Source organism: Phaethon lepturus, unplaced genomic scaffold (genome assembly GCF_000687285.1).
Source record: "Phaethon lepturus isolate BGI_N335 unplaced genomic scaffold, ASM68728v1 scaffold42161, whole genome shotgun sequence".
Taxonomy (NCBI): Eukaryota; Metazoa; Chordata; class Aves; order Phaethontiformes; family Phaethontidae; genus Phaethon; species Phaethon lepturus.
The window spans coordinates 1-25,739 of NW_010520586.1; the positions used below are offsets into that span (position 1 = coordinate 1).

A 25,739-nucleotide genomic window follows, 5' to 3' on the forward strand; every position below is an offset into this window, starting at 1 on the left:
TGGCCGCACACGCCGTCTCACAGAGGTGTGAGAGGAGGGGGCTGCCCTGCCTCCGCCCCGGCTTCCAGGGGGGCAGGATCCGGCCCTCCCGGTGATGGTGCAGTGGTGCCCAGGCCTTTGTGAGCGCCGGACGGGACTGCCTCCCGCAGCGCAGCTCGTCAGCCGCCTCTTGCCCGGCCGGCTAGAGCAAGGGGAGCCGGAGAAGACAGAAGAGAGGGCTCTGCGATGTGGAGAGGGTAGGGGACACAAGCCGAAAAGGAGCTTGGTCCGAGAGCCAGACAGCGAGGAAAGGAAAGGGTAGGGATTACAGCAGAATGAGAGCGGCCAGGCAGCCGGGAATCGAGGAGAAAGAGGGAGCTCTGTCAGGTCAGCGGCAGGATCGGCCACCCCTGAGCCGGTGTAGCAGCCAGGCACAGGCAGGAGCAGGAGGCTTTAGGAAAAGCTTCAGCACGCTGACTTTGCCAGGCGGGCTGGTTACAGACTGAAAGAAGAAACAGACACGCTTGGATGAAGTGGCATGTATTTCCCACCACCACCAATTTATCCCACATAAAAGACCTCAGGCTCTTCACTCTTCCTATTCAGATTTAGGATTCACAAGCAGTAAATTCAGCTTTTAGTCATAACACCTCTTACCCACCACCCACCCACCTCTTTCCTTGCTCTTTCACTCTGAGTCATCTTCAACACCGGCGCCTGCCTACTGCTCCCTTCCAGGGTTTCGCGGCCTCATCTGGGGCTTCAGCAGCTTCCAGCTCATCCTCCCTCCTTGCCTCTCTCCCTGCCTTCCTCCCTGCCATTTGGCTGCTTCCAAGCATATCCCGCTTCACTGAGTTGGTCTGGAGTGCCAGCGCACCCACAACTACCACTCCTTTCCTACTAGCCATAGTAGTATGGTGATAAATAGCATCCAGGGACTGGTGAAGGAGTACATGGTGTAGATAAACATGACGTTACATTCCTCCCTCTTTTTAAAGAGCTTCATTATCTGGACATGTCTGGCTAGGTCAGGACTTTTCCATGAAGCTAAAAGGCTGGGGTGTTGACACCTTTCTCCTTCCATTAAAGGTAGTTGATGATTACTGGCAGCGACCGCCGGTTCAGAGCATGCGAGATCTATGCAGAGAGAGAGGTACCGCTGCAGTAGGAAGACCTTCCAGTCTCCTCTAGTCCTGGGCTTTTGAGACAGGGCTGCCTGCTGCTGGTGTTGTCGACCTCCGGCAGGCAGAGGCTTCCGGCAGGCAACAGGTTAGCCATAGCTCTGTGCTGAGAGATGGAGGCAGTCGGCGTCAGCTTGCTCCCCTCCAGCCTCCCAGCTGCTGCCGCCCGGCGATAGGGCAGGCGCTGCTGTCCTTTTTCATGGCAGAGAGAAAGCAAATAAGCGAAGGGGTGTGTGTGTGAGTGAGAGTGAGCGTGTACGTGTGTGCACAGAAAAGGGAGAGAGGCTATCCAACATGGATTCAAGATTTTCCTCTCCCCAGTGGCTGTGCAAAGGAATGAAAGGTCTGCATCAAGGTAAGGAGCCCTAATCCAGCCAGTGGTACACTCCACTCTGGAAAGAGAAGTGGGGGTTGGGAAGTGGAGGGGCCAGGGTAAGAGACAGAGTGCAAGATGGGGAGGAAGCAGGGAGACAAAAGGGAGCAAGAAAGAGAGAGAGGCTCTCGCCCGGTCCTCTCCCCTCCTCCCTCCTCGAGGTGGGCTGAGAAATTTCTAAGCAGCACTCGCAGTTCCTTTCCTCCCAGCAGTAACTCCTCTCTGTCCTTTGTTTGTTTTTAATTTTTGGCTCTTGCGTTTATCTTTTGTTTGGTTTTGTGCGCTGTGGCTCTTTACTGCAATTTCAAAAAATCCTGCGTGAGGTACAATGGATTTGGTTTGGCTTCTCTTCCTCCTGCCCTGCTCTCCCACATGCTTAAAGCTAGTGTTTTAATAACAACAGCAAAAGGATGAAGAGCAGGTCATCCTTTTCTCCCTTTTGTGAAGTGACATGGGTTAGGATATGTGTGGGACTGTGTTCTTCTCATTCTAGAAAAAGAAGGTAAGATTTGTCAAGTATCCTTAAGCCCCTGTGTAAAGCTGTTTCTTGTAAACTACCATGTGCAGCTTGATTCTGGAATGAATCCTTCCCTTGTGTTTGCCATTATTGTTATTAATACTGTAATTCCTAATGCATTTAAAACTAGAGAGAAGTGTTGCACTGGAGACTGAACTCCAGTTTTACGTACAGAACAAGCAGAGCAAAATTTTTTCCACTTCACGACTCGGGCTAAGCCTGGAAAGATTGCAGTTAGAAGACTCCACATTAGAATGTCATCTTCTCTCCCTTTTAAGTAATTTTTCACCAATAGTTTAGCACTCGGTACCTGTTTACTCTTCCTGTGCAGAAGAGCCACTGCAATGCAATGGTATAATACAAAGTGGGCTAGAGTTACTACCTCTGCTTTCCCAGACACAGTTTAAGAGGGCAGGCAGAGGGGACATGCAGGAGCAGAGTTGTGCTTTGCCCTTTCCTGGCCAACTGAGCAGACTTCTTGGGAAGGCAGGGAAATGGATGGACTGTTTTATCTGCCTTGATTTAAAATATTCACCTGACTTCCCTTGACTGGCTGCACACAGCATAAGCATAGTGTAACTGGGAAGAAATCTCACATTTTTCTTACTTTTTATTCCTGTGAGATGACCTCGAGTCAGACTGGCACTGGTGGAAATCGCAATGCCACCCTAAGGACAGGTGGCGTGGTGTTATAAGGCTTGGGGAGACCTCCCATTTCTTCTCCTTCGTTCTCAGGTTTCTGGTGGTGAACGATTGCTGAGTGATAGTTCTGGGAATGATTTCTGGGATGCTGAACCAAGGCTGTAAACCAGGAGCTGTCTGACAATTGTAACAGCTTTCAGGCAGTAATAAGACGGGGTGGGTTTGAACTGGTGGCCACAACTGAGATAATTCAGCTGGAAACATCCAGGGTGACTTTTGTAAATGTGTGAAAGGGGCAAGTCTTAAGAGAGTGTAATGAGCGCAGGGAAGCTGGTGAAGAGAGACTGATACCCAGAGAAGCCCATGAAATGTCCTGAGCTCTTGTGAAAGCTCTTACTCAGTCCTTGCCATTTCAGGGCTGCATACTTCCCCAGAGAAGTCGGGAGCATGGAGTGCCTGGGGGATGGCATCACAGAGAACGGGGAAGACCAAGGAATAGTCCAGTGTCCACTGCAGTCAGCTTGCAGAGTCTGAGCCATGTCCTACATGGAGTGTTTTTGTACTGAGGTTCTGTGCTGGGTGTGCAAGGCTGTGCTTTTCTCTGACTGCTTTGTTTTTGCCTCTTTCCAGGTTAATCGGTTAGGGAGCTGAAATTCTCAGTTTTGCTGTGGAGCTGTAAAAGGCAGTACCGTGCTTTCACCTCAGCTGCAGCTGACCTATTTAGGCATTGGTTTCTTGCTGGCTAAAAAAGTTGTCAATTAGTGGCCACAGAGCTAAGAACTCAAGTCTGACAGGAGCCAGACCAAGACATCCAATTCATTTCCCATAAGCCACTCAACACAATCTGATGGTGATGGCCTTTGCTGATAAATTGCGTGGATTGGATTTAGTCCAGCATGAGTAGACAAGAATCTGTGCAGCACAGTCTCAGGGATCCCACTGGCTCTCCATTCATCTGTTTACACATCTGTTCATAATCTCTGACTTTTCAGTCTTGAAGCCCAGATCTCGTACTTCCTGTTTCAGGCTTGATCCACATTTGAAAGTGTGGATGGTGTGCCTTTATTCAGCAGTGGAGCAAAGAACATTTTTAATTGGTGCTTAGTAGCCAAGGTACAAAAAAGAAGGATATAGCATCCTTTTGCCCAACAGTTTATTTTGTTTGGGGAAGTGATACAAACTACCCTAGGAGTGCTATCTCTTACCAGTGAACGTATGCCTTTCTGCCAAACCCCTTAGATATAGTCCAGGAGTAGTTCTCCTGAGGTGCCTGATTCTGGGCCCAAGGACTTCCGTGCTCCTGTGTGCACAGCTGACACTCCTGTCAATAAAGGTGCATAAAATTGGGGGATGTAATTTTTGTAGTTTCATGGCATCAGCTGTACTGCCTCAGGCAGGTGGTAGTGTGAACAAATAATTGCAAAGAAAGAGATGTGATGTGTGCACAGATAGGGAGACCTGTGCTGACCTAAAGAACAATGTGTGCTGCCTTCTCTTGGACTCAAGTCTTACCTTATGTGCTAGAAGAATGCAGTCCAAGACCTACTACACTGAACTACAGTATTTATCTTTGCCATTATTTACAGGGATTAGTGCTTCAGATCAACTTCATTCTAACTAGATGATCTTTAAGGTCCCTTCCAACCCAAACCATTCTGTGCTTCTATTCCTAAAGGCTAATTTAAGGCCATGTAGTGAAGCTAAATCTTCCTGGGATTCATCTTGCCTTGGGGAGTCATAGGCTTCTCTGTTGGGCAACTGAAAAGCAAGAGCCTAAGTTATCACCTCTCAGTTGCCTTCTCTCTTTCTCATGGAAGGCGCTTATGAAGATCAGGCTCACAAGGCTCAAATGCACCCTTACAAATACCCCTTCTATAATCACTTCCTGGAATTTTCTCTAATCACCACTAAAATTTATTAGTGGTAGCTTGTATGTAATGTTGATTGCATAGTTTGAATGCATCATCTGAGCATAGTTTAGGAAAAGATTCAGAGGGAGGAGACAAATGGACATTGCCAATGAGAAACAGACAAAACCCATACAATTATATTTCTGAAGTGTGATTATTTTTAAGCTCTTTCTCTGGGAGTGGATATATACAAATGCACAGACAAACAAAACCATGGATTCTTTTATTTCCTGGGAGTAAGGATATCTGTGTTTTTAAGATGCACTTGATTAATATTTGCAGACCTTTTTCTGGGGATTTAGGAGAACAAGAAAGAAGGAAAGCAAAATCATCACGTAGTCATGAGACTCCCATGAGCTACATTTTTCTCGTGAAAGTTCAAACATTGTGAAATTCACAATGAACAGGTTGCTTCTCTGGAGTGCAAGAATTACATTTCCATCACGGTTTTGAAATAAGGGCTAGTCTTTTTCTGTCTGCATTAGTGAAAACATAGCAGAGCACAATTCAGTTTCATTTTAGTCCTACTTGTATTAAACTAGACAAAGAGCTACCACCGTGCTGTCACTAAGCTTGTCATCCTTTTTCACATCTTTCATTCTCTTTTGCTCTGCTGTATAAACAGCCCAGAGTTCTGTCCTGTGTTATGTCTGAGGTTTTTCTTATCTTGGCTAGTCTCTTGAAGACCTCTCAGGTCAGCAGTTTCTTCTTGAAGTTGAGGAAGTTCCAAGCAGACCTCTGTAATTCACGTGCATGGATGTAACTGATAGATATAAAGCCACCATCTTTGTCTTCAGGCAGTCGAACATCCTGTTGGCCTTTTTGGTGGATGCTGTTACAGCAGTGACATACTACATGAATCGATTCTGAATGTTTTTGTTGGCAGAGGAAATAACAGGTGTATAATTTCCCAGTTTAGCCATATGTAATTATATATAATTTGGCTTAAATAGATCTAGAGTTTCCACTGCTCCAGTCTTCCAATCTGAGGCATGTGTTGCTCTTAAATGCCATTTCTGGAAAGGATCCGAAAATAATGCTTCAAAAGTTAACAGAGAGCTTGGGATAGGATATAGAAGATGCCAGATAATTTACTGCACATCTCTCAAATGCTTTTGGGTAGAAAAAGTATTCTCGTGTTTTCCCAAAAGCTGCTTTTCTTTTCTTGATACAGACATTCACATGGGGGTAGGGTGGGGAAAGTTAGTCAGATGAGAATTTTCTAAAGCTCAGATAATCATTTATTAAAGCAGTCCTTGGCTTGCCAAACTCATTAATCTCATTAACAGAGAAGGAGGGCTACAGTGCATGGTTAGCTGAAAGCACTGTGTTTACTAAGCAGTGTACTTCGTTCACAAGGGAAAGATTTAAATATTCACTGTGTCACTGTTTTATCCCTGAAGTTGAAGTAACGTGATGAGTCACTTGATCAGCTCATGTCACATGCTGGCTTTGGCCACAGACTGCGGTGGGGTCAGGCATAGAGTTGCCAGATACAGGTCTGACCTGGACCCCTTCATTTTTCAAGGTGTTCGTCATGTCTCTTGCATTGAGATGCAAGCTGGGAAGCACAGGTCTCTGGAGAGGAGAGGATAAGACAACGTCACCACTTGGTTCACCTTGAGAAGCAAGCAGTAACGTTCTCTTGGTGCTGCATGGCCCCCATGTTTCTGCCTCCCTAGTCCCTGGGAGAAGGAGGCCTGGGCAGAAATGTCCCAGCTGCCACGTCTTGAGTTATCTCTCTGCCTGTGCCTTGGGAAAGCGGGGGAGATGCTTCATGCCCCTGCCTCTCCTGTAGGAACATCTTGTTGGGACCTCAGCTCTGTTTTGTGGTACTGTGGAGAACACCCACACTTAAGCATTTAGATTTGGGTCCAGGTGCTTCTGGCAAAACTAGTGACATCTTCTGTGCATCTTCCACAGGGCACAAGTACAATGTGCATAATGTCATATGTCGTAATGTCAGTAACTTTTTGTTAGTATTGGTCACTATCTTGCTTCTCTGAAATATGCTTTCCCCTAGGTTCTGTCCATACTGTGTTTTTATCCTGTGACTCGTATTTGTAGACTTTGTCGTGATTTATAGTTTGGATATTGATAACTTTTTGAAATGAATATTCGGTCTTGGTCCAGCCTCTTTACTTTCCTTTGGCAAGATCTCTGCTTGCTTTTGCTTTTCAGGTCTTCAGCTGTCTCCAACTTGACCTTGTCCCTTCATGCCTGCTGTTGTCATACTGCTGATGCATTTATTGCGCTCTGTCTGCTTCAGCTCCAGTGCTTTAGTCTATGCCTTTTTTTTCCCATCCTAAAGATATCTCCTGTCATTTCACTTTCTTTTGCCAGCTTCCATCTCCTTTTCATCTCTAGCTTCTGGAGTGGGTGGTTTATTTTTGCTGACTCCATTTCCTCTCCTCTCTACATCATTTCTACATCTCCTGCAACCTGGCTCCAGCCCTTTGAAGTTATTTAGACCTAGGCTGAGACACCTTCTTCAGCTGCTCTCAGCTGAACATAAGCTTCCTGCTTCCATGATTGTCATCTTGCTTATCCTTGCTATACTTACCCCAATACTTTATCCTTACTCTGTCTCTTCTTCTTTCTTGGCATTTGCCCGTCTCTCCTACTGCTTCCCAACATCAGGAAGCCATTCTTCGTGCTCAGTCTTCCATTCTTCCCTAAGCTTCCCCTAAGTCCATCAGTCCTTCCTGATGTTGTGTAAACATCCTCTTCTGCTTTATTCTCTTGAATGTTTTCTTGTGTCTTGTCCTCTTTTTCCTTGTGCAGTGCTCTGGGCCTTGGGGTGTATGGTAACTGGGTGGAGGGAGCTGCCATCATCAACATTTCCCATACTGAAACTGGTTCCCTTTTCTCCTACAAACCGTCACTGTCAGGCCCTTCTGCTCCTCAGCTGCAGAGAGTGCCCCTGGTTACAAACTTCCTCTTTCCTAGATGCCCTCTCCTGCTCCTGGACTGTTCCTGTGCCCCCACGGGCCCGCATATCCCTGCTTGGGGAAGTGTCTGTGCATGTTTCTAGTGTTATGTAGGTGCTGTCAGTCATTGCTGCCTGCAGCGCAAGAAGGAGGGAAGCAATGAAGGGCATGTGTGGGAGGTTTTGGCCATTCCCCTGCAGGTAGATGGAGTACCTCACTCTCCTGAGGACTCTCTACTGGTATTGCTGACTGACTCTTGGCTTCTTCCTAAGCTACACAAGGATGTGGCAGCAGTCTCACGAGTCTTCTCTGAGGCCTTAATACACCAGCTCCAGGCTGCAGCTCTCCCGTCAGCTGGTAGATAAACATTATGTGTTGAGATCCATCTCTTCCCTGGGAATGTGAAAAACTTGAGTGTTTGGGCCATTTTTCTCCGCACCTCCCACATGGAGCAATTTCTCTCAGTGATACATGCCAGCCCTGGCAGGAGCTGTGCAATTTGGATCCACTCCTTCATGCATCTCTTAGAGTTTGGCAGAGCAAGCAGCACTAACTGGGCACCAGTGCACAACGGGCTGGGCTAGGCACTGTGTGCTGCCTGACTTTCAAAGAGGAGGCGTAATGCCATCAAAATTGGGAGGAGGGTGACTTACTCTGCCTTGGGATTGTTATGAACTCAGGATCTGGCCCCTTGGCTGACCTGCTGTAGAAGTGGAATAAGGCCATCCCTAAAATACCTCTTCCTTGTCTGTGAACCAGCCACAGAAGCCTTCAATCGTTACGCCACTGTGTTAGGGTTTCTACAAAGCTTAAGAATACTACATTTGAGCCTTCAGCCCAGTTGTGCTCTATTTTAACTTGTGGCTGTAGGCTATGAAAAAAGCAAACTTACTTCTACTGCCAACATCTGTGCTTACATGCATTGAGGAGTATTGCACCCTAGCACCTGAAACATATGGACATTTTAATTTTATGTATGTGGGGAGAATGATGCTATGATAAAATGCAGTAGCTCCCTCTTCAATTAATGCCAAGGCATATGACACTCATGTTTTTGTCTTTTAGCTGAGGTGGAGGGGTTGCAGGTCACCGTGCCTGAGAAGAAGAAGGTGGCCATGTTGTTTCAGCCTGCTCTGCTTCGCTGCCATTTCTCTACTTCTTCCACCCAACCAGCTGTGGTGCAGTGGAGGTTTAAATCTTACTGCCAGGACCGGATGGGAGAAGCTTTGGGCATGGCGACTTCTGGTTTACAAACAATGAGCAAGAGGAACCTGGACTGGGATCCCTACTTGGACTGTGTGGACAGCAGGAGGACAGTCCGCGTCGTGGCCTCCAAACAAGGATCTGCCATCACTATAGGGGACTTCTATAAGGAAAGAGATGTCAGCATTGTCCACGGTAACTCTCCTGCCCCAGTGATGCTTGATGGAGGTTGGAATGGACCCCTAGCAATTTGGGATACTGGAGGCTGGCAGTAATTGTTCAGTTAACTCACTTAGGCTGCTGGAAGGGAGCTCTTGTATGTCAGACATTTAGGATTCAACCAACCAACCCTAGACCCAAAGGTCGTTTCCTTTGATGCTTCCCTTCGTCTGACTCCATGTAGGTCTCCAACCCTGAGACAGTATTCTTTTTCCTTTGATGAAGTGAAAGGTTTTTATTCCTGGCTTCTGCATATTACTCTGTATATAGATTTCCCTTAACAAAGGCGTGCCAGCAAAAAGAAGTATGAATTCTGTCTCTGTGGGCTAGGTTTTTCTTCCTTGCAAACTCCACTGATCTTTTTTTTTTTTCCCCTGTTCTGAAATACTAAAATTATCCTACACCTCATGTTTGCTCAACTGTAGACTTCACCAGCTTACCGTGTCATGAACCTAAACCCACGCAGCCTTGGGCAGTGTGAAAGGAAGAGATTTCCATGGGGTGAAGTCAGGTTAGGTGGAGATGGGGGTTGGCAGGGTCCTTAAACATTTGGTCTGGAAAGCTGTGTGAGAAACCTTGTCCTTCAAAAGTACAAGGCTTCTGCTCTACTCAGGAGACCACCTAGCCAGAAGTGGAGGCTCCTTGGTGTGGAGAGCATGAGATCAGCCTCAGCAACGGGGAATATTTTCCTTTGCCTCCCTCTAGCCTCTTTGGCAGATGACTGAAGTGCTGTAGAGAAGACACTGTCTAAGCCCTTCTTGCATGGCATGAATACTGTTGGGACCCCAAGCCTTAGGTGATAGGAAGGACAGAGAGTGGCATTAGTTACCTTTTCTGCTCTCAGCACTTGCAGAGTGAGCTGCCTCTGTGGCACTACCAGCCTGCCCACTTAGAGCCACAGAGTCCTGACCCTGTTGTTTTTTCCTGAATATTGTGATATTCTGATAAGATCAACACCTCTTCTTAGTAAGGAAATGAAATGGATTTGGGACATAGAAATGAACCTAGTGCTTTCACTTTTCCTATAGGTTTGGGAGGGAAAGCCTGACTTTTCGTTATTGCCTTTCAGATGCAGATCTTCAGATTGGGAAGTTGATGTGGGGAGACAGTGGGCTCTATTACTGCCTTATTATCACACCGGATGATGTGGAGGGCAAGAATGAAGAATCGGTGGAGCTGCTTGTGCTCGGTAAGCCCCCTTGCCAGATTGCTTTTTCAGCACATCGCTGATGTGTCTTTCCTTCTGCTCTCTCGCTTTCTTTACATATCTGTGCACCGTATTACTATGGGTGTAAGATCTATGTAAAATAGTCCCTGCAGTACCTTCACCATTGCCTTGCACCTTGTGCAGTCATTCACACCTAGGCAAAGTGGGCGGCAAACGCTACCAAACCAGAATAGTAATGTTTACACCCACACTGCTCACACCTTACACAGGCGTAAATGACTACAGAAAGTGCAGGGCTGTGGAAAGTCAGAATACTTGTTTTTAAGGCATAAAACAATAAACTTGCAGCAAAGTGAACGCTTAAGACAGTCTTTTAAAAATAGACACCCAGAAGGCATAAAATTGTGTGCGTTTTGCAATCTTTTAACATTCCGTTTGTCCCACTCTTCTGACCTGTGAGGATTTCAAGAAGCACTGTGTTTGCTTGTGTCAGTTTGGGAGATTTTTCTGTCTGCCTAATTATACTTGTCCAGTTAGAGGTGCAGTTTCAGAGTCACTCTAATCAGGTCTAAGCTGGTGCTGGTTTTAAAAGGACCTGTCGTCTCTGCGGTGTCCATGCTTGGCTCTGTTTCTGTTAAGCTCCCTTGGGCAGTGCGGTGAGCAGGATCAGTTTCTTTCTTATTTGCCGGGTTAGCTTTCAGTGATGGCTTCCACAGTCCAGCTCACTGTAGAGGTCAAAAAAGCACCCATCCCAGCTAGGGGAGACAAGCAGAGTGGAATGGACCTTTCAGGGACGTATGTTGAGACTGCCTTGAGACAGCTGTAGTACTTCACCCCTGGACTGCCCCAGGAGAGTAAGATGGGTTTTTCCCAACTTACCTTAAGACCTGGCACCGTCAATGTTCGTCTGGTCAGCATGCTTGCATGGTTCTTGTGTGTACGGATTCTGTACATCCTGTAAAGGAAATGTTAAAAAGCTTGGGTCTATAGTGTGTAGGTGATACATAGAGACATACGATAGAACATGTCTGTCAAGTGCCTTTGCTCTCATGACTAAGGTCAGAGTTTAATTGGCATTTATATTTGGAGCTGTAGTTGTCATCACAAAGTAGGCCAGATTGAATGGGTTAGTGACTCTAACAGTGCCGTCACCTCCCCTCACTCCTGCAGATGTCAGTCAAGCAATGGACAATTGGAGAATGAGTCCCTCTGGAAAACAGTGTCATACCCCTGTCTAAATCCAGAGAGTGACTGTGTATCATATGCTAATTAATAACAGGCCCAAAACTGACCTGTGTTAGTTCAGGTGAGGTTATCTCTGCCAGGTAGCAGTTGTAGCTGTTACATAACCTCTCCAGAGGAGCTGTCTGTGGTTGTGTGGTGACGGGCTGCTGAATTTTGTCCCTTCTTCACCTTCCTGTTCAGGAATTGGTGTCTTCCTCTTATGTGTGTCTACAACTGTGCTCAGACACCAGTGATGAAACAGTGCCATGGTAACAGGAAGAATCTGTTTTTCAGTGAGTACGGAAGATTTTGTGGGGAGGAAAACAAAGAAATCTCCTCTTCTGAAGATGGCCAGATGATGTCCCTGGCCCCAGTTCGCTGTGGTTATCTTGGGAGGAAACATGTAGCTTAGGCTGTGTTACCTCGACCGCATCAGCTTTTCTGTTCACTACAGCCTGTGGGTCTGACCTTGTACTTTGTGCAGCACTCTGCTAAGTTTGGCAGCAGCATGAAAGCATACTTGTCGTAGGCATACTTTGTTCTGCCTCATGCTGTTTGGCGCAGCTTGTGTGTATTTCTTTTCTTGGGTAGTGTGTACGGAGGCAACATTCCAGCTTTCAGAGCGACTCCAGGTTACCTACCCGTTTTCCTTCCTCTCCTTCCTTCCTCTCCTTCTGCCTTAGCTGGTATTTTTTCTTCCTTTTCCTTTACCTCTCCCCATTGATGGCTAAAGGAGGAAGCAGCCACTGGTGAAAATACAGTTTCTTAATATTCTGGCATCTTCTGGGACATTTTTTATTCCATCCCACTGCTTGGAGGGAGATAGTGAGTACAGATGTAGATCGGAGTGATTCCACAGTCTTAGGGGATGTGTGGTAAAATGATTTTGTTTGCTGTTTTGCTATTTGCTGCTCTTTGGGTGGAACACAGATTCCCTGTTAGAGCAACTGGAGCAGTGGAGGTAATTGTGTCTGTGAGAGACACTACGATTCCCACAGCACATTGCTGTTTGCTCCCTGCTGACAGTGGTCTTTCAAATATAATTTACATTGCTTATTTTTGGGCTGCTGCATGATTTAAGCATAGATTAGAATTTTGAATAGAGCAGAGGTTCTACCCGCTCATGTTATCAGTGGGTGAAGTCAGGAAAATCAGAATGGAAAAGGAAATGGGAAAATATCCCTTCTAGTGGTTTCACATTAACGCCAAGTTGAAAGGTGTGTTTAGGCTAGAGAAAGATACTGCTGGACAAGGCAGTTTAATATCAGGTAGAGACCTTGAAAGGTCTGAGAGGCAAAAATGGTAGATAGCTAATAGCATCAATAAATTAATGGAAATTTGCATAGCTAAAAGTGGAGGATCCTGCTTTTATACAGTGAATTGCACCATTAAAAATTGGTCAAAAGCCGCTTCATCACAACTTGGAGGAAAATCCAACACCTGAGCAAATTACAGTATTTCTTTTTTCTTAGGAAAGCAATCACAGAGACTTCCAGTGAAGTTTAAGTAGCCAGTCAGCCTGGGTCATGATGGGAATGCATGTTGGGTTTTGTCATCTGGATGCGTCCTGTTTACAGACAAAGCGGCTGGAAAACTCTAGGTAGCAGCAGAGAATCCTGTGTGCTTTTCAGACCTATTTCAGAAAAGCATATAAGCATTTATTTATAACCATTTGCGCTCAGCAAAGCTGATGGGACTTATAAAGCATACCTGATGTCAAGCATGTGGTTATGTGCTTTGCTGAAAAGACCATTCAGTAGGTTTTGCTTAGTTAGGCGCTTTAGCCCTTTCTAACGGAATCAATGCAGGCAAGGGAAGAGGGGTAATAACCTCTGTGCCTGAGAAACACAGGAGATTGGCTGGTAGTGAACCTCATGTAGAGTAAGGAAAGAATTGAAATTAAAAAGTACCATTACACTTTTATTAAATATTGGTATTTTGGTGACCTTTGGAATCTCCAAATGGGGTCTAGCATGCTGGAAACTGTGTGAACTCTGTTTCAGCTGCAGCAGAACTAGACTATTACGGAGCTTAGCAGTTCCAAAACAGGAGTCAAGTGATGCTCTCTGCATTTATGAGTTTTACGAGGAATGTAGAACCCTTTGCTGGTATTACAGCTGGGCTAGTAATTGCAACTTCACACATTTTTATTTTTTAGAACTAATGTGATTGAATCAAAAAGGCTGAATTCTAAGTTTAAGAAAGTCTACCTTTCTTTCTTAGTAGCTAGCAGCTGAGTGTCCTGTTTCTTGAAACACAGACAGCGCTATTAATCTAGTTGTTATTTGTAGCCCCTGTGCACTGCTTTTTATATGAGAATGTCAGTGGGCTTCAGTAAAGTTATTCATTGCAGCCTTTGTTGAAGAGAACTGCACGTGTACCAGTGCAGTGGATGCAGGGTGCCTGGAGTAACCTTCGAATGAGAAGTACCAAGGCAGTGTCAGCGGATACCCCATCCTAGCTTCATGTGACCCAGCTCACATCGGGAAGCAGTCTAGCTTAATTGCATAGGATTGCCTTTCCAAGAGCCAGAATTTACTAATCGGGTGCAGGGTCCTTTGAAAGCAGCTATACTGCTCCCTTCCCAAGCTCGTACAGCTATAGAGCAGTAGCTGTAGGTATATCTAGGCACAGCTGGCTACCCTGAGATGCGTAGGTCTGTGCAAGCTCGGCAATGTTTGCATGATGAGATTTTACATAGCTTAGATAAGCTTCACAAAACAGTGGCTTCATTCCCAAGGACATGTCAAGTTCCTGGAAGAGGCAGGAAAGCGATCCACTAATCCCAGTTGTTGGTTTGATACTTTGGTTAGTGATCCATGTGCTTTGCTAGACAGCTGTTGCCTGTTTTTTTTCCCATCCAATTTGGCAGCTAATACTACATAAATTATATATTAGTGAAATATTATTTTATAATCAATCTTTCAGAAGCTTCAGCTTCTACCGTTGTTAGACTTTAAATAAGAACAATTAGCACTTGAGGTTTTTGCTAATTTCTGAAGTCAGCTAGCACTTAAAATTGGTAAACTGACATCTTTGGTAGTTTGTATTGCCAGCCAATATCAATATAGGCTAAACCCCAAATTTATGAAGTCTAACACCCATAGGTAGGAAAGAATGTAGGTACATATACACACAGCATGTTGCACAGTAATTAATGTGCTAATAAAGACATGTGTTGGCTTTCAGAGAGGATAAATCTCTACTGGGAGGTGTGTGTATGGAGTGCAATGCTAATAGGACAGTTCTTACTCAGCAAAGTGACTCAATAGCTGGTATAAATATAGCCAGGTTTGGAGTCTCTTGTGTGCCAAGAGAGACTGTATTATAAAAGTTGATGTGGTTTTGGGGACGGAAAAGTTGGCAAAATTTTCCCTTATGAGATGATGGGTTTAGGATTTCGCTCTTTGGCTGAAAAAGTGCCAGTAGCGTCCGAGTCAGTACTTGGTCACAGCAGTCAGCAGAGGCGTCAGTGCTAATGGCCATATGTTGGGGATGAGAGGGCCAGGTCTCAGCTGGGGAGGTGTCTGTGAGCAGCTTCATGGTGAGGGCTCTCTGACCTTGAGCTGCGCCTTGGTGACCAATGGCGGGTAGTGCCAGCAGGTGTGGGAGGTGGTCAGCACGGGAGCCCTCCACTTAAAAATCCAGGAAAGGCGTTGATGCCAGGAAGGCCGCTGGTGTCCTCCCACCTCCAAAGTGCTCATCCTGTCCTTGCTAGGTGCTGCTGCCCTGCCCTGGACCACTGCGCTGCCGCCTTTGTAATGTGGGTCCAATCCCCCTCGTCCTAGCCCAGCCTACTCCTAGTTATTTATTTCATACCATTTAGAAGTGCTACTTGTTGCCAAGGTTTTTTACCCCTCTTTTCCTCCTTATTTGCCAGCGACAGCCACACGCTGTTACAAGACCTCAGTTACTAAGGTAGCCATGGCAACAGCCTCCTTGGAGGTCTTTGTTGCCTGCTAAAACTTTGATCTCCAAGAAGGGCTGCTGCTGTTTCTCCCTCCAATTGAAGAGAAAGATGGGAAGAAAGAATAAAGTTTACTCCAAGCAGAGGGAGCACGGAGGAACTCATTGCAGAGCCATCCTCTGCCCATAAATCTCACAGCAGCTTCCTTGGCAAAGTATCTGATTTACAAGGGCCACACTTCCTCTCCTACGCTTTCCAGGGCAGTGTCCCATGCCAGGAGCCTCTTGCCGTGGCACAGGTTGACACATTTTTCCAGCACTGAGGAAGAAATAGTTCCCCCTGTAGCTACTGCCTCCCATGGCCCCACTGCTTGCAGGTAGGGCTGTGGAGGCAGCCCTCAACAGGGAAGCCAATTCAACAGTTATTCCCATATTACTCAATATTTATCACATCTATGCAATTGCCAGTATTTACCATGTTCCCTTATTTACTCAATTGCCATGTTCCTGACTGCACCTGCGCCTGCTTTATTCATATCATCGTTTCTTTTCAGCTGCACCACTTACCCCAATTATTTTTGTGTCTTTTCTCTGCAGACTCTCTGCTAATTGTCTGCTTGACTCCAGGTCCTCCCTGATCTGCTGCTATTTGCTCCCTCGCTCTGCCACCCGCCTGCCTCCTGTGTATTGACTTCTGTCCTCGCTCACCTCTTCTGTACCTCTGCACCTTCTGGAGCCGCTCTGCGCCCCCTCAGCTTTTCCCCTCCCATTCCTCCTCCTGCCCTCCGCCAGTGCAGCCCGGGGGCTCCCTCGCGCTTCGAGGCTGGCCGGGGCCTGGGGTGTGCGGGGTGCCTGGTGAGAGGCCGCTGCGGGCGGGTAAAGCCCCGCAGCAGCACGGTGGGAATAGAGATGGGAGTGTGTCCCAGATCTGTGCTGGAATGAGGACAAGCTCCGAGCTCCAACGGAGCTGCCTGGGACAACCCTGGTAAACAGGGCCATCGTCTGTTCCCTGTTTCCCCCGGGGGTGTCTGCTGGGGCTCGGTGGTGAGAGCTTGCACAGAGGATGCGTAACCCTTGTGGGTGGGGGCACAGAGCTGTGACTTGGCAGCCAGGCCCAGCCATGTCTCGGGGTGCCTGCGGTCCTCTTTCTCAGGCGGGCAGAGCCGCCTGCAGAGGTAGTGTGGCCAGATGGTCTTTTGGCAGGACGTTTTACTAAATTGTTTTCTCCCCACCAATTGCTATCTAGTCTCAGCCCTCCACTTAAAGTTTCCTGTAAAAAAAAAAACCCAAGAGAAAAGTGAGGTGAGCTTAACGCCCATGGAAGGAGCAGCCTCGGCACAGAGGGAGGGCACTGGCCGTGGGTGCTGTGGCTGCCTCCTGGATGGCTTTCCAGCTATGGGTCCGAAAGGAGGCCTTGCTCACTGAAACTCTGCCACAGCTTCAGGCACTGCACGACAGACGGTGGTGCCATCCTGGGCTCCCCTCCGCCGGCTGCTGCCTGGCTTTGGGGCACGGCCATGCCCAGGCCAGGCTTGCACAGGGTGGGCAGGTGGCCCTTGCCCACCCCGAGCCACCCTGTCCCTGCTGCACTTGTTGCTGGTGGCAGCAGCAACGGGAGGAGGAAAGTGGCAATGGGAGGAAGGAAAGTTGCCTTCAGTGAGGGACAGTGGTGGGGAGCCTCCCATTGCCATGGCAACTGCAGGGCAGCCATAGTAGCGGGCAGCCCCAGCCTGCTGGCTTCACCCGCTAAGGGGGAAGCAGCATAGTGTGGGGAAGGGTTATCAGTGAATTAATTTGGCCTAGGATGGGGAGGGGGTGCACTGAAAGCTGCTGAGGGCACGGCAGTCCAGAGGTGGGCTTTGGGCTTGCTGGCTGTCAGCTGGGGCTAGTCAAGGCGACAGCGTTCAGGCTGAGCCATGGTGGGGTTCGCTGCTGCTGCGGGCCCTCCCGCGCTTTGTGCATCCCCGCTGCTGGCTCCGGGGCCCCCGGGCTACGTGAGCCCCGCTGGCAGGGCAGGGGAGCAAACCCCCCAAGCAGATACTCAGAGCCGAGTGAGGCTGCACAAGCAGGGAAATACCTGGCTGCTTGTAGGTAGCACAGAGGAACTACTTTGGTTATCTTTGTAACGACTTACCAGGTTCTCAAGCACTGTTATTTTTGAGGAATGCTTCTTCCCCCTTGAACATGTGCTTCCTCCTGGCAATCAGGAGGCACCATAAGACCCAGCACTAGCAGGGATCAAGGCTCTTTGGTTAGGTTCAAAATAAAGCAGGTGCTTATTTGGACTCATGAGATGTACCTTCTGTTCTTCATAAGGTGTCACTCCCTTACCTCTGGTACCACAAATCCCAGCTCTAAGTTAGCTATATACCTCCAGCTATTTGTCCATTGGCATCTGCACTCAGGCTAGGGCTGCACATAGCTCGTGCAGAGACAGTAACATGTGGGAGGCAAGCTGCATGCCCATGTCTGATCATATGTCCTGTGTGCATGTGGTTTATGTGTACATTGTTTACATACACACACGCAGGCCTATGAAAGAATTGCGTATTTTTTTGTGTGTGCTAGGAAGATAAGGAATATATTTAATATGCACATGAAACATAATGTAAATCTAGCATGCTGTGACACAAGGTATACGTTTAGTGCATGTGTTTGGAGCCCACTTGTGGCACCAAAGACTTAAGCCACACATATGTTGTATACATGCCTGTATCTTGTGAGCAGAAAGCGTACATGAGCACTTTCCCATAACAAGCTAGTTGTGAGCAGTTTGGACACTTGATCCTTCCAGACAATGGACTGCAAAGAATGTCCTGAAACGCTTTGTATATGTAGATGAAAATGCTGCAGTAGACTGATGGCAAGAGTCCTTCTTCAAAATAGTAAATGAGGAACAATTATCTGAAGGATCACCATAGTATCTTTTGCTAAGGCTTCAGGAGCACCTCGTCTTGATGGCATTACTGTGAGTACTAGACAGCTTTGATGAGTTGCAACTGGTTGCAAAGCACTGACTGCATTTAGAGTACGTTTATTATGGCTCCAGCTCCAAAAATCCTTGTGGATTTTTGATCTTTACAGAATCTCTGCTGAAGCACTGAGTAAAAATGGACAATGGGAATTTGCTTATAACATGCTTCAAGGACAGACTAGAGACCAAGGAACTTGGGATCCAGTTCATCATTGTATCTGAGTGCTGCTTAGTGCAGGACCTGAAGGGCATGTGGGGAGGTTAAAGGTAGTTTTCTACCACTTTTGCACTAGCTTACCTGTAGCAGCTTCTGTTATATGCATAATGTATGTCTCTCTTCAGAGTGCAGGTCTCCTGCCTTATGCATGTCTCTAAAAAACCTAACATGACCCTGGTGCTGTATGAGAGTATGCAGCACAACTGCATGTAGGGCTGATGCACAGGTGTGTGTAAATTATATCTGAACACTGTACAGGATGCTTGCTGTGTATTAGAAATATCTTAGACATTCAGTGCCAAAACAAATAGGCACCAAGCTGCCTGTGGACTTGGATTTTGCTTGTATTCAGTTATAAATTAGAAGCTGACTTGCCTTTTTTTTTTTTTTTTTTTTTTCCCTTTTGCAAAATGATTCCACAAATTATTCCACACATTTCTACATGAATCCTTCCCTGGTTGGTTTGCTTCGCTTGAGAGTTGGCCTTATATCACACAATCTCATCGAGTTGCTTTTGCATCTTGAAATAAGTAGCACATACTCACAGTCATGCTTCAAGACTCCTTTTCGGGAGCTGTCTCTGCAGTTGCACAGCCCCACATGGAGAGCAACGCCCATGGATGTTGGATGCATGTGGCTGACTTGTCAAGGGCCCTGGGTTATAGATTTTTCACATCTGTCCAAACTACATCAGTACATTTTTGAAGTAAACAATCCTTCTGTTTGAGGGCTGTTGTGCATTTCCAGGAGCTTTTTGCACGTGTAGAGCGTAACTCCAGAAAGATGTTACCGTGTAACCATGCTAAGAGGACCTCCATCTTCTTGTCATTTTGTGCCTGGATTGGAGCAGCTCTGTTCCAGATTCTTTTCCGCCAGCTCTGCTGATAAAGGTAAAATGCAAGGACACAGAAATGGCAGAAGTGCAGAGGCAGACACCAGGCATCGAGCAGAATGACATCTATGGCCGATAAGAATTCGCTTAACAGCGTGCAAGTGGGCTGATGAGGAAGGGGACTGGAGGCTAAGGCAGGGGCTGGGGAGTGTGTTTTTCTTGCAGTAACCTCTCTCCTTGTTCTCCTCCTTCTGTCTTTTCTAGGCAGGACAGGGCTGCTTGCTGATCTCTTGCCCAGTTTTGCTGTGGAGATTATGCCAGGTATTCAGTCATTTCACCCTTCAATCACCCAGTCCTCTGTCATCTTGTCTGTTTATCCTTCTGCAGCATCCTTATGTGGTGTACATTTCACTTTTATGTGTGTTTTATTTGGTGATAAAAAGAGAAAAGCCTATTGCTTACTGGGAAAGTGTGTTGGGTTGAGATCTGAGAGAGCTGATGCTGGGGGTGGAATGGCCATGCTGGGAGCCAACATACAGAGATGGTTGATGTCATGCCAGGATCAGTGTGAGAGCAGAAATGCCAGCACTGTTGAGGGGAGGTTTTATATCAAGCTCTCTGCTCTACCCCTGCTAGCACAAAGGTAACACTGCTCCAGCCTGCAAGACCTCGGCAGCCTCATGTGCCCGTATGGCTTTGTACGTCAGCTGCTCTTGTGCAGTAGTAACTTCCGCTCCCCAGACCCTATCCTGTGGGTACCGTTATAGCCATCGCCACAGATGGTAGCACAGGAGGTGCTAGAAATAGAGCACTGGTTAGCAACCCATCAGTGGCATAGCCCCTCTTGTGCTGCATGGCCAGGGCATTATCTAGGTAACACCAGGTGGTTGGACCAGACATGAAAGCTCTGTGCCCATGATAAATCTCTTGCTAGCCAAACTAATGAGAGCCACCAGTTCTGGCACTCCTTGCAGAGGAAACAGAGACTGTGCAACAGATTGTCCTTGAAAGGGAAAAGCTGTGAGAACATTTAGCCCTTCAGGTCATCTGATCATCCCCTGACGGTGCCCAAGGAGTGTTTCTTTCACACGTTTGTGCAAAAACGCAACTCCAAATAAATGTGCGAAGCTATTTTCAAGTCTGTCCTAGAGATGTGAACAGAGAAAAGGCAGACTGTCCCCTATCTCCAGGGTAACACAAAGCTCCCTGAAAGTTCAGTATGGCAGGAGAGAGGGATTGGTCTTTTCAGCATAGACAGAAGTTGATTCTCTGTTGCCTAACACTTACTGTTCCCCGCTATTTACAATTTTACTGAATGTCTATAAAATTCATGTGTGTTGGCTAGGTAGCTTTCTGGTACCCTTACTGCATGGGTATAAACAAGCAGAAAGTGTAAAAGGCAGCAGAAAACCACATTTTAGCTGTTAGCGCTGCCTGTTACCTGAGTAAACAAAAGCAGATGCTTCTGCAAGTATGGAACAGTAGTTTCCAGACAGTGAGGACACATAGCATTTCAGTGTGGTAGTCATTTGAATCTCAGGGTTACACAGTTGTATCTGGGACTGGTTGAATCCCAGTTTTGTGCATAAAGGAGGAGCCAGCAGGCTCTTCTGGTGTTTTCTTAACCTCTTCAGAGAAGCAAATGGTCTAACTTCCTGTGAAGTAAAATCCTTCCTGATTGATAGGTCCCTGTGACTGGGACACTGGTTTCAAACATCCACTCCTGGTGCTGAGTATCTTGCAATGTACAATGTACATGCTAACCTGACCTCCTTTTGTACTCCTGGAACATTTTTAGAGACCACAGATACAGTTACGATGGACTTGCTGTTTGGTTTTTTCCTCTGCCAGGCTTTTATCGTTTATGGACTGACTGTGAACTGTTCACTAGTAGCTCTGGAGATCTGACATCTGAGCTTCGTTACATAGCTGCGGCTGGCCACTTCTGTCATGCAATACTATTTCACCACCTTCTCTGTATCAGTCATGGTTGTGGAGAACAAGATGAGAACATGACAAAGGAAAAAGCCACTAAGCTGTTTTCCTGCTCAGATTGGCATGGATTAGGAAGTACAGGACTGGAAAGGATAGCCTGACTCGCTGTCTTGCGTGCTATCCCGAGCGCCATGTAATTTCCTCCTTTCCGTAAGCTTAGCAAGCTTAAGAGTAATCTGGGTTTGGCCTTTCTCTCTCCGTTGGGTCGCTTTCTTTGATGTGCTGCTTCTAGCTTCCATCTACGTTACGCATAGCCTGTTTATGCTCATTATATGTAAGACCTTTAACTATAATACCTTCTTTTTCTCTTAGCATTCATCCTCCTAGCATATTTACAGGCAGCAGCTACTTCTGCTCTCAGCCTTCTTTTTCATAGGCTAACACAGCAAGCTTCAGCTCTCCTGCTGCAAGGCAGGCTATCGAGTCCCTTCATCCCCTCGATTCCCTGCTTTGCCTCAGCTCCAACCTGAACTCATCTTTTCTTGTACAAAGATGACCAGAGCTGTATAACATCAGTAACTTCAGATGAAGTTACATGGAGACCTTGTATGATGGCATTAATATTTCCCTAACACTACTGGAAATTCCTCCTCTATTGGGCATAGGATTACATTTGCCATTTTTGTGCTGTATTGCGTAAGTGGTTACAGTTCTCCTATGATGGAATAGTATACTGGATCATTTCTCTTGTTTTTCAGTTGTTTTCTACTAATGGAAGCCCTGTTTAGAACTGAAATTGTTCTTAATATTTGAACATGTGACGTTGAAAGTATTGCTGCATACCTTGAAATTCAGTATATTGCTGCATTTCATGTTTCTTATTGTAGGCTCAAAGACAGCTGGCCCTTTCTATAATATATCCCAGTCTTCGTCTTTAGTGACAATGCTTCCCTACCTCTTGCTCTCAAGATACATTAACACATTCCTATTTTCTGTGTCGAGGTCATTCATGAAAATATTAAATAAGATAGATCCTAGAACCAGCACTTGAGGAACTGTATCAGTAATCTCCTCTCAGCTCTTACTTTTCCATTCATGAAGTGCTTCCCTCCATTTCTGTATTCATTAGCCGAATTTTTCTCAGCATATAGTAACTTCACCAAAAAAAATTATTCCACAAGGACCAAAATTATCTGCAAATTTAAGTGAAAATCATCTGTTTCAGCTGAAAAAGAAATAAAATATTCAAAAAATAGAAAACATTTCACTTGGCACTTCTGAAATGAAGTGTTTTGATTTGTAAATGCCAGATCTTTCACTGACATTTTTTAAAGGAAATCTTTAACTTCTAGATTAAAAATGGCATTAAAAGGAATTGTTTGGAAAAGAGTTAAGGAAAACTCCAACAAAGCAAAGAATTTTACTTTTGTTCAAACAGAATGCTGTGGATGAATCAAAAATGACACTTCTTTTTGCATTTTATTCAGAACTAGTGAAAACTTCTGTTTTGATTATTCCAAGTGGAACATCTTTCCTTGACTTCCCAGCTTAGCAATGCAGATGAGAGGTGCACTATTTTTCCAGCATGATTCTGTACTCACATTGCAATCCTTGTGTCAATACTTTTCATCTTAAATGTACCAGGAGACCCCTTAGTGAACGCTGGACTTCTGTTCGGAAGCAAGTGGTCTGCTTCTTGTTTTTTCTCTGGGGTAGGGGGGTAAACCCTACCCCACTGCAAAGCAGCCCCACCACTTCTTTCTCTGCTTTCTTCCCATCTTTCCAAGGTGGTTGAATAACCACCTGGGTACACCTGGAGTCTTTCCCCACCAGCGGTCTGACTTCTAGATAGGTTGGTGCATCTCTCTGATGTAAAACGAACTCCAGGCCTCCTCTACATTCAGAGTCTTGAAATTTCTTGGTCCCAATGTGTTCACTGACCATTTCCTTAAGCCAGGGAGCTCCCACGTGGCAGTGGGCACAGCCCTGTGCATGCAATCCCCTGCAAAGCGCAGGGTGGCCAGGTGCAGAGCTGGAAGCTCCCACCACGGCTGCTGCCGCTGCAGATCTCCCAGCAGCAAAGTTTGAGAAACCTTTTCTCACTCCCGCTCCCCTTCCCATTCAAACCCCATCCTGTTTTTTGTAGACCAGCTCTTCTGTGCTTTCACTTGTAGGGTGTTTTTCAGCTGCTCCTTTTCGGGGCCTGGCAGCCATCATCTGAGGCTTCGGCGGGGAGGGGGGAAGTGGTTGTTAGGTTTCCTGGCTGGCTGCAGTGCCTGAATAGGATGTTCGTTCGGCACATTCAAAAGAATAATTGCATGCGTGGGCCTAGTTGCGAAGGGGCAGGCCTGGCTCATTTACTGGGCTATTTATAGCCTGCTTTTCACCATCGTTTGTCCCATTAAAACTAGAATGTGGGTAGGGAACAAACACACAAGCTGGGCATGAACATGGCCAGGAAGAATGAATCTTTCATGAGATCCAAATGCTAATAGAGCATGTCCTGTGGCATTCATACAGGTCTGCTGTGATGTGAAGGGTTTTTGTGCTGGGGAACCGGAGCTCCTACCTCTGTGCTGCTTGCCTCTCAGCCAGCCAGAGACGTCGCAATAAGGGACGACATTTCTGTAGCTCCATTTCTCACTGTCATGTGCCATTTCTGCTTCGACACAGAGGGGGATGTAGTCCTAGACCTGCAGGGAGTCAGTCCACTTCTATTATTCACCTATCTGCTTTGCCCCTATGCTCTCCCCTGGGAGGATGTTGCTGACGTTCCCTTCCACAGTGATTGCAATCCTGTAAGTATCTCCCTTTCTTCCCTTGTTTTCCAGAGTGGGTCTTTGTGGGCCTGGTGATCCTTGGGGCGTTCCTGTTCTTCCTCCTGGTGGGGATCTGCTGGTGCCAGTGCTGCCCACACAGCTGCTGCTGTTACGTCCGCTGCCCCTGCTGTCCTGAGTCCTGCTGCTGTCCCCGGGCATGTGAGTGACCCTGTCCAAGCCTGATGCAAATCTTCTCATACACTTCTGCTCCCTGGCTGAACAGGAGGAGAATCTGCTAATATTGCTTCCTTTGCCCTGAGCACTTTGCTTGACTGAAGAACTAGTTCTCAGGGGGTAAAGCATCTGACCTATTGCTCAATGGTTGAGTGCTCAAAGTTAATTACAAATGTAATTCTCCAAGCCCTCCCCACCTTGGCAGCTGTGCCTCCTTCTCCAAAGTGTCATGTTCCCCTTCCAATGTTGTTTGTTGTGTCAGTGAATTTTGTGGGTCAGAGCTAAGAGCATCCTGGGAGGTTTCTTCCTGGCAATGCAAAGCAGCTGCCCTCTACAACAGTGCAAAATCCTTGCAACCCAGCAAGGTTCCTGGTCAGGCTGAGGCACATCTGTTGAGTTTCATGAGCCTCATCCCTGCTACTTGAGGCATCAGTTGTTTTTAAAGCTGAACTGCCACTAAATCATGGCAGCGGTAATGCTGGCTGTAACATGCTGAATGTCCTTCGGTTGCTGGGCATCTTGCAGTGCTCATCTGATCTGCCATGTGCATTTTTTAAATTCCTGTCAGCGCCCTTTGAGGCTTAAAGAAATTCAGATTGGTCCTTGTAATTTCATTTGTGCAGTTGTCTCCTGCTGGGTTGTCACCAGTGTTGGTGATGTGCAGGTTTCGGCCACGTGCCATGTGAGTCAGGGGGAGGCTGGTGTGATGCTGACTGCTGTTCTTTTTCTTTTTCAGTGTATGTAGCAGGCAAGGCAGCAAAAGCTGGGTACCCTCCTGCAGTCTCCTCCATGCCAGGTCCATACTACATCCCCAGTGTTCCTGTAGCTGGTGTCCCGTCTCCTGCTGTGCTGATGGATAAGTCTCATCCCCCTCCGTTAGCGCCAGGTGACTCCAGTGGAGGAAGCCAAAATGGTAATTTGCAGTGCCAGGCACAACGTTCAGGCTCGGAAAAGGAGGAATGATTGTCAGTGATAGAATGGTATGAACAGAAGAAAGACAGAGAAACTGCATTTTAATCCTGATTCTGACAGTGATGTTTGCATCCCTTAGAGCCACATGGTCCAATTTTTCTAGTGCCATTGGCACATTGACAGTTTGTGGGTGCCTAATTTGGTCAGCAGGGAATGGGAGGCCAAGTTCATGCCCTAGACCCTTCTCATTAGTGCTGCAAACCTTTATTTGCAGGGCAGAACAGGATAAAGATGGTTGCAGGAGAGCAGAGGCAGTGGCCTTTTTCCCCTTAGAGCTGATGCCTTGCAAGCTGCTCTGTCTTGGTAAACTGTTCGTCCTACCCTGTGTAGGGTAGTGCTTGCCCACTGGCTGCAGTGTGTTTTACTGTCCCCATGGCATTTTGGGCACAGAGTTACGCTCCCTAGGCATTTCTGCCCAAGAGCATTTGGGGCTGGACCCCTCCCCTACCTTACAGAAGTCAGTAGGTCGCTTTTTTTGTTCACCCTTTGCATTTGTGATATGTGAGTGATAAAAGATTTCTAACTAGAAAGGAGAAAGGGAATTGAGTGCTCCCTCAGTAAGTT

General features: G+C 46.7%; 1 protein-coding gene across 1 annotated transcript; it reads left to right on the forward strand.

Annotated features, from left to right (window-relative positions):
- Nucleotides 1-1,454: 1,454 nt before the first annotated feature.
- LOC104628758 (immunoglobulin-like domain-containing receptor 2) lies at nt 1,455-25,116 on the forward strand (the record flags this gene model as incomplete). The annotated part of the gene is made up of 6 exons (XM_010297440.1): nt 1,455-1,515; nt 8,598-8,930; nt 10,024-10,143; nt 19,540-19,596; nt 24,042-24,188; nt 24,940-25,116. Coding segments are annotated over exons 1-6 (895 nt in total), but the record flags the coding sequence as incomplete, so codon positions are not given.
- Nucleotides 25,117-25,739: the final 623 nt, after the last annotated feature.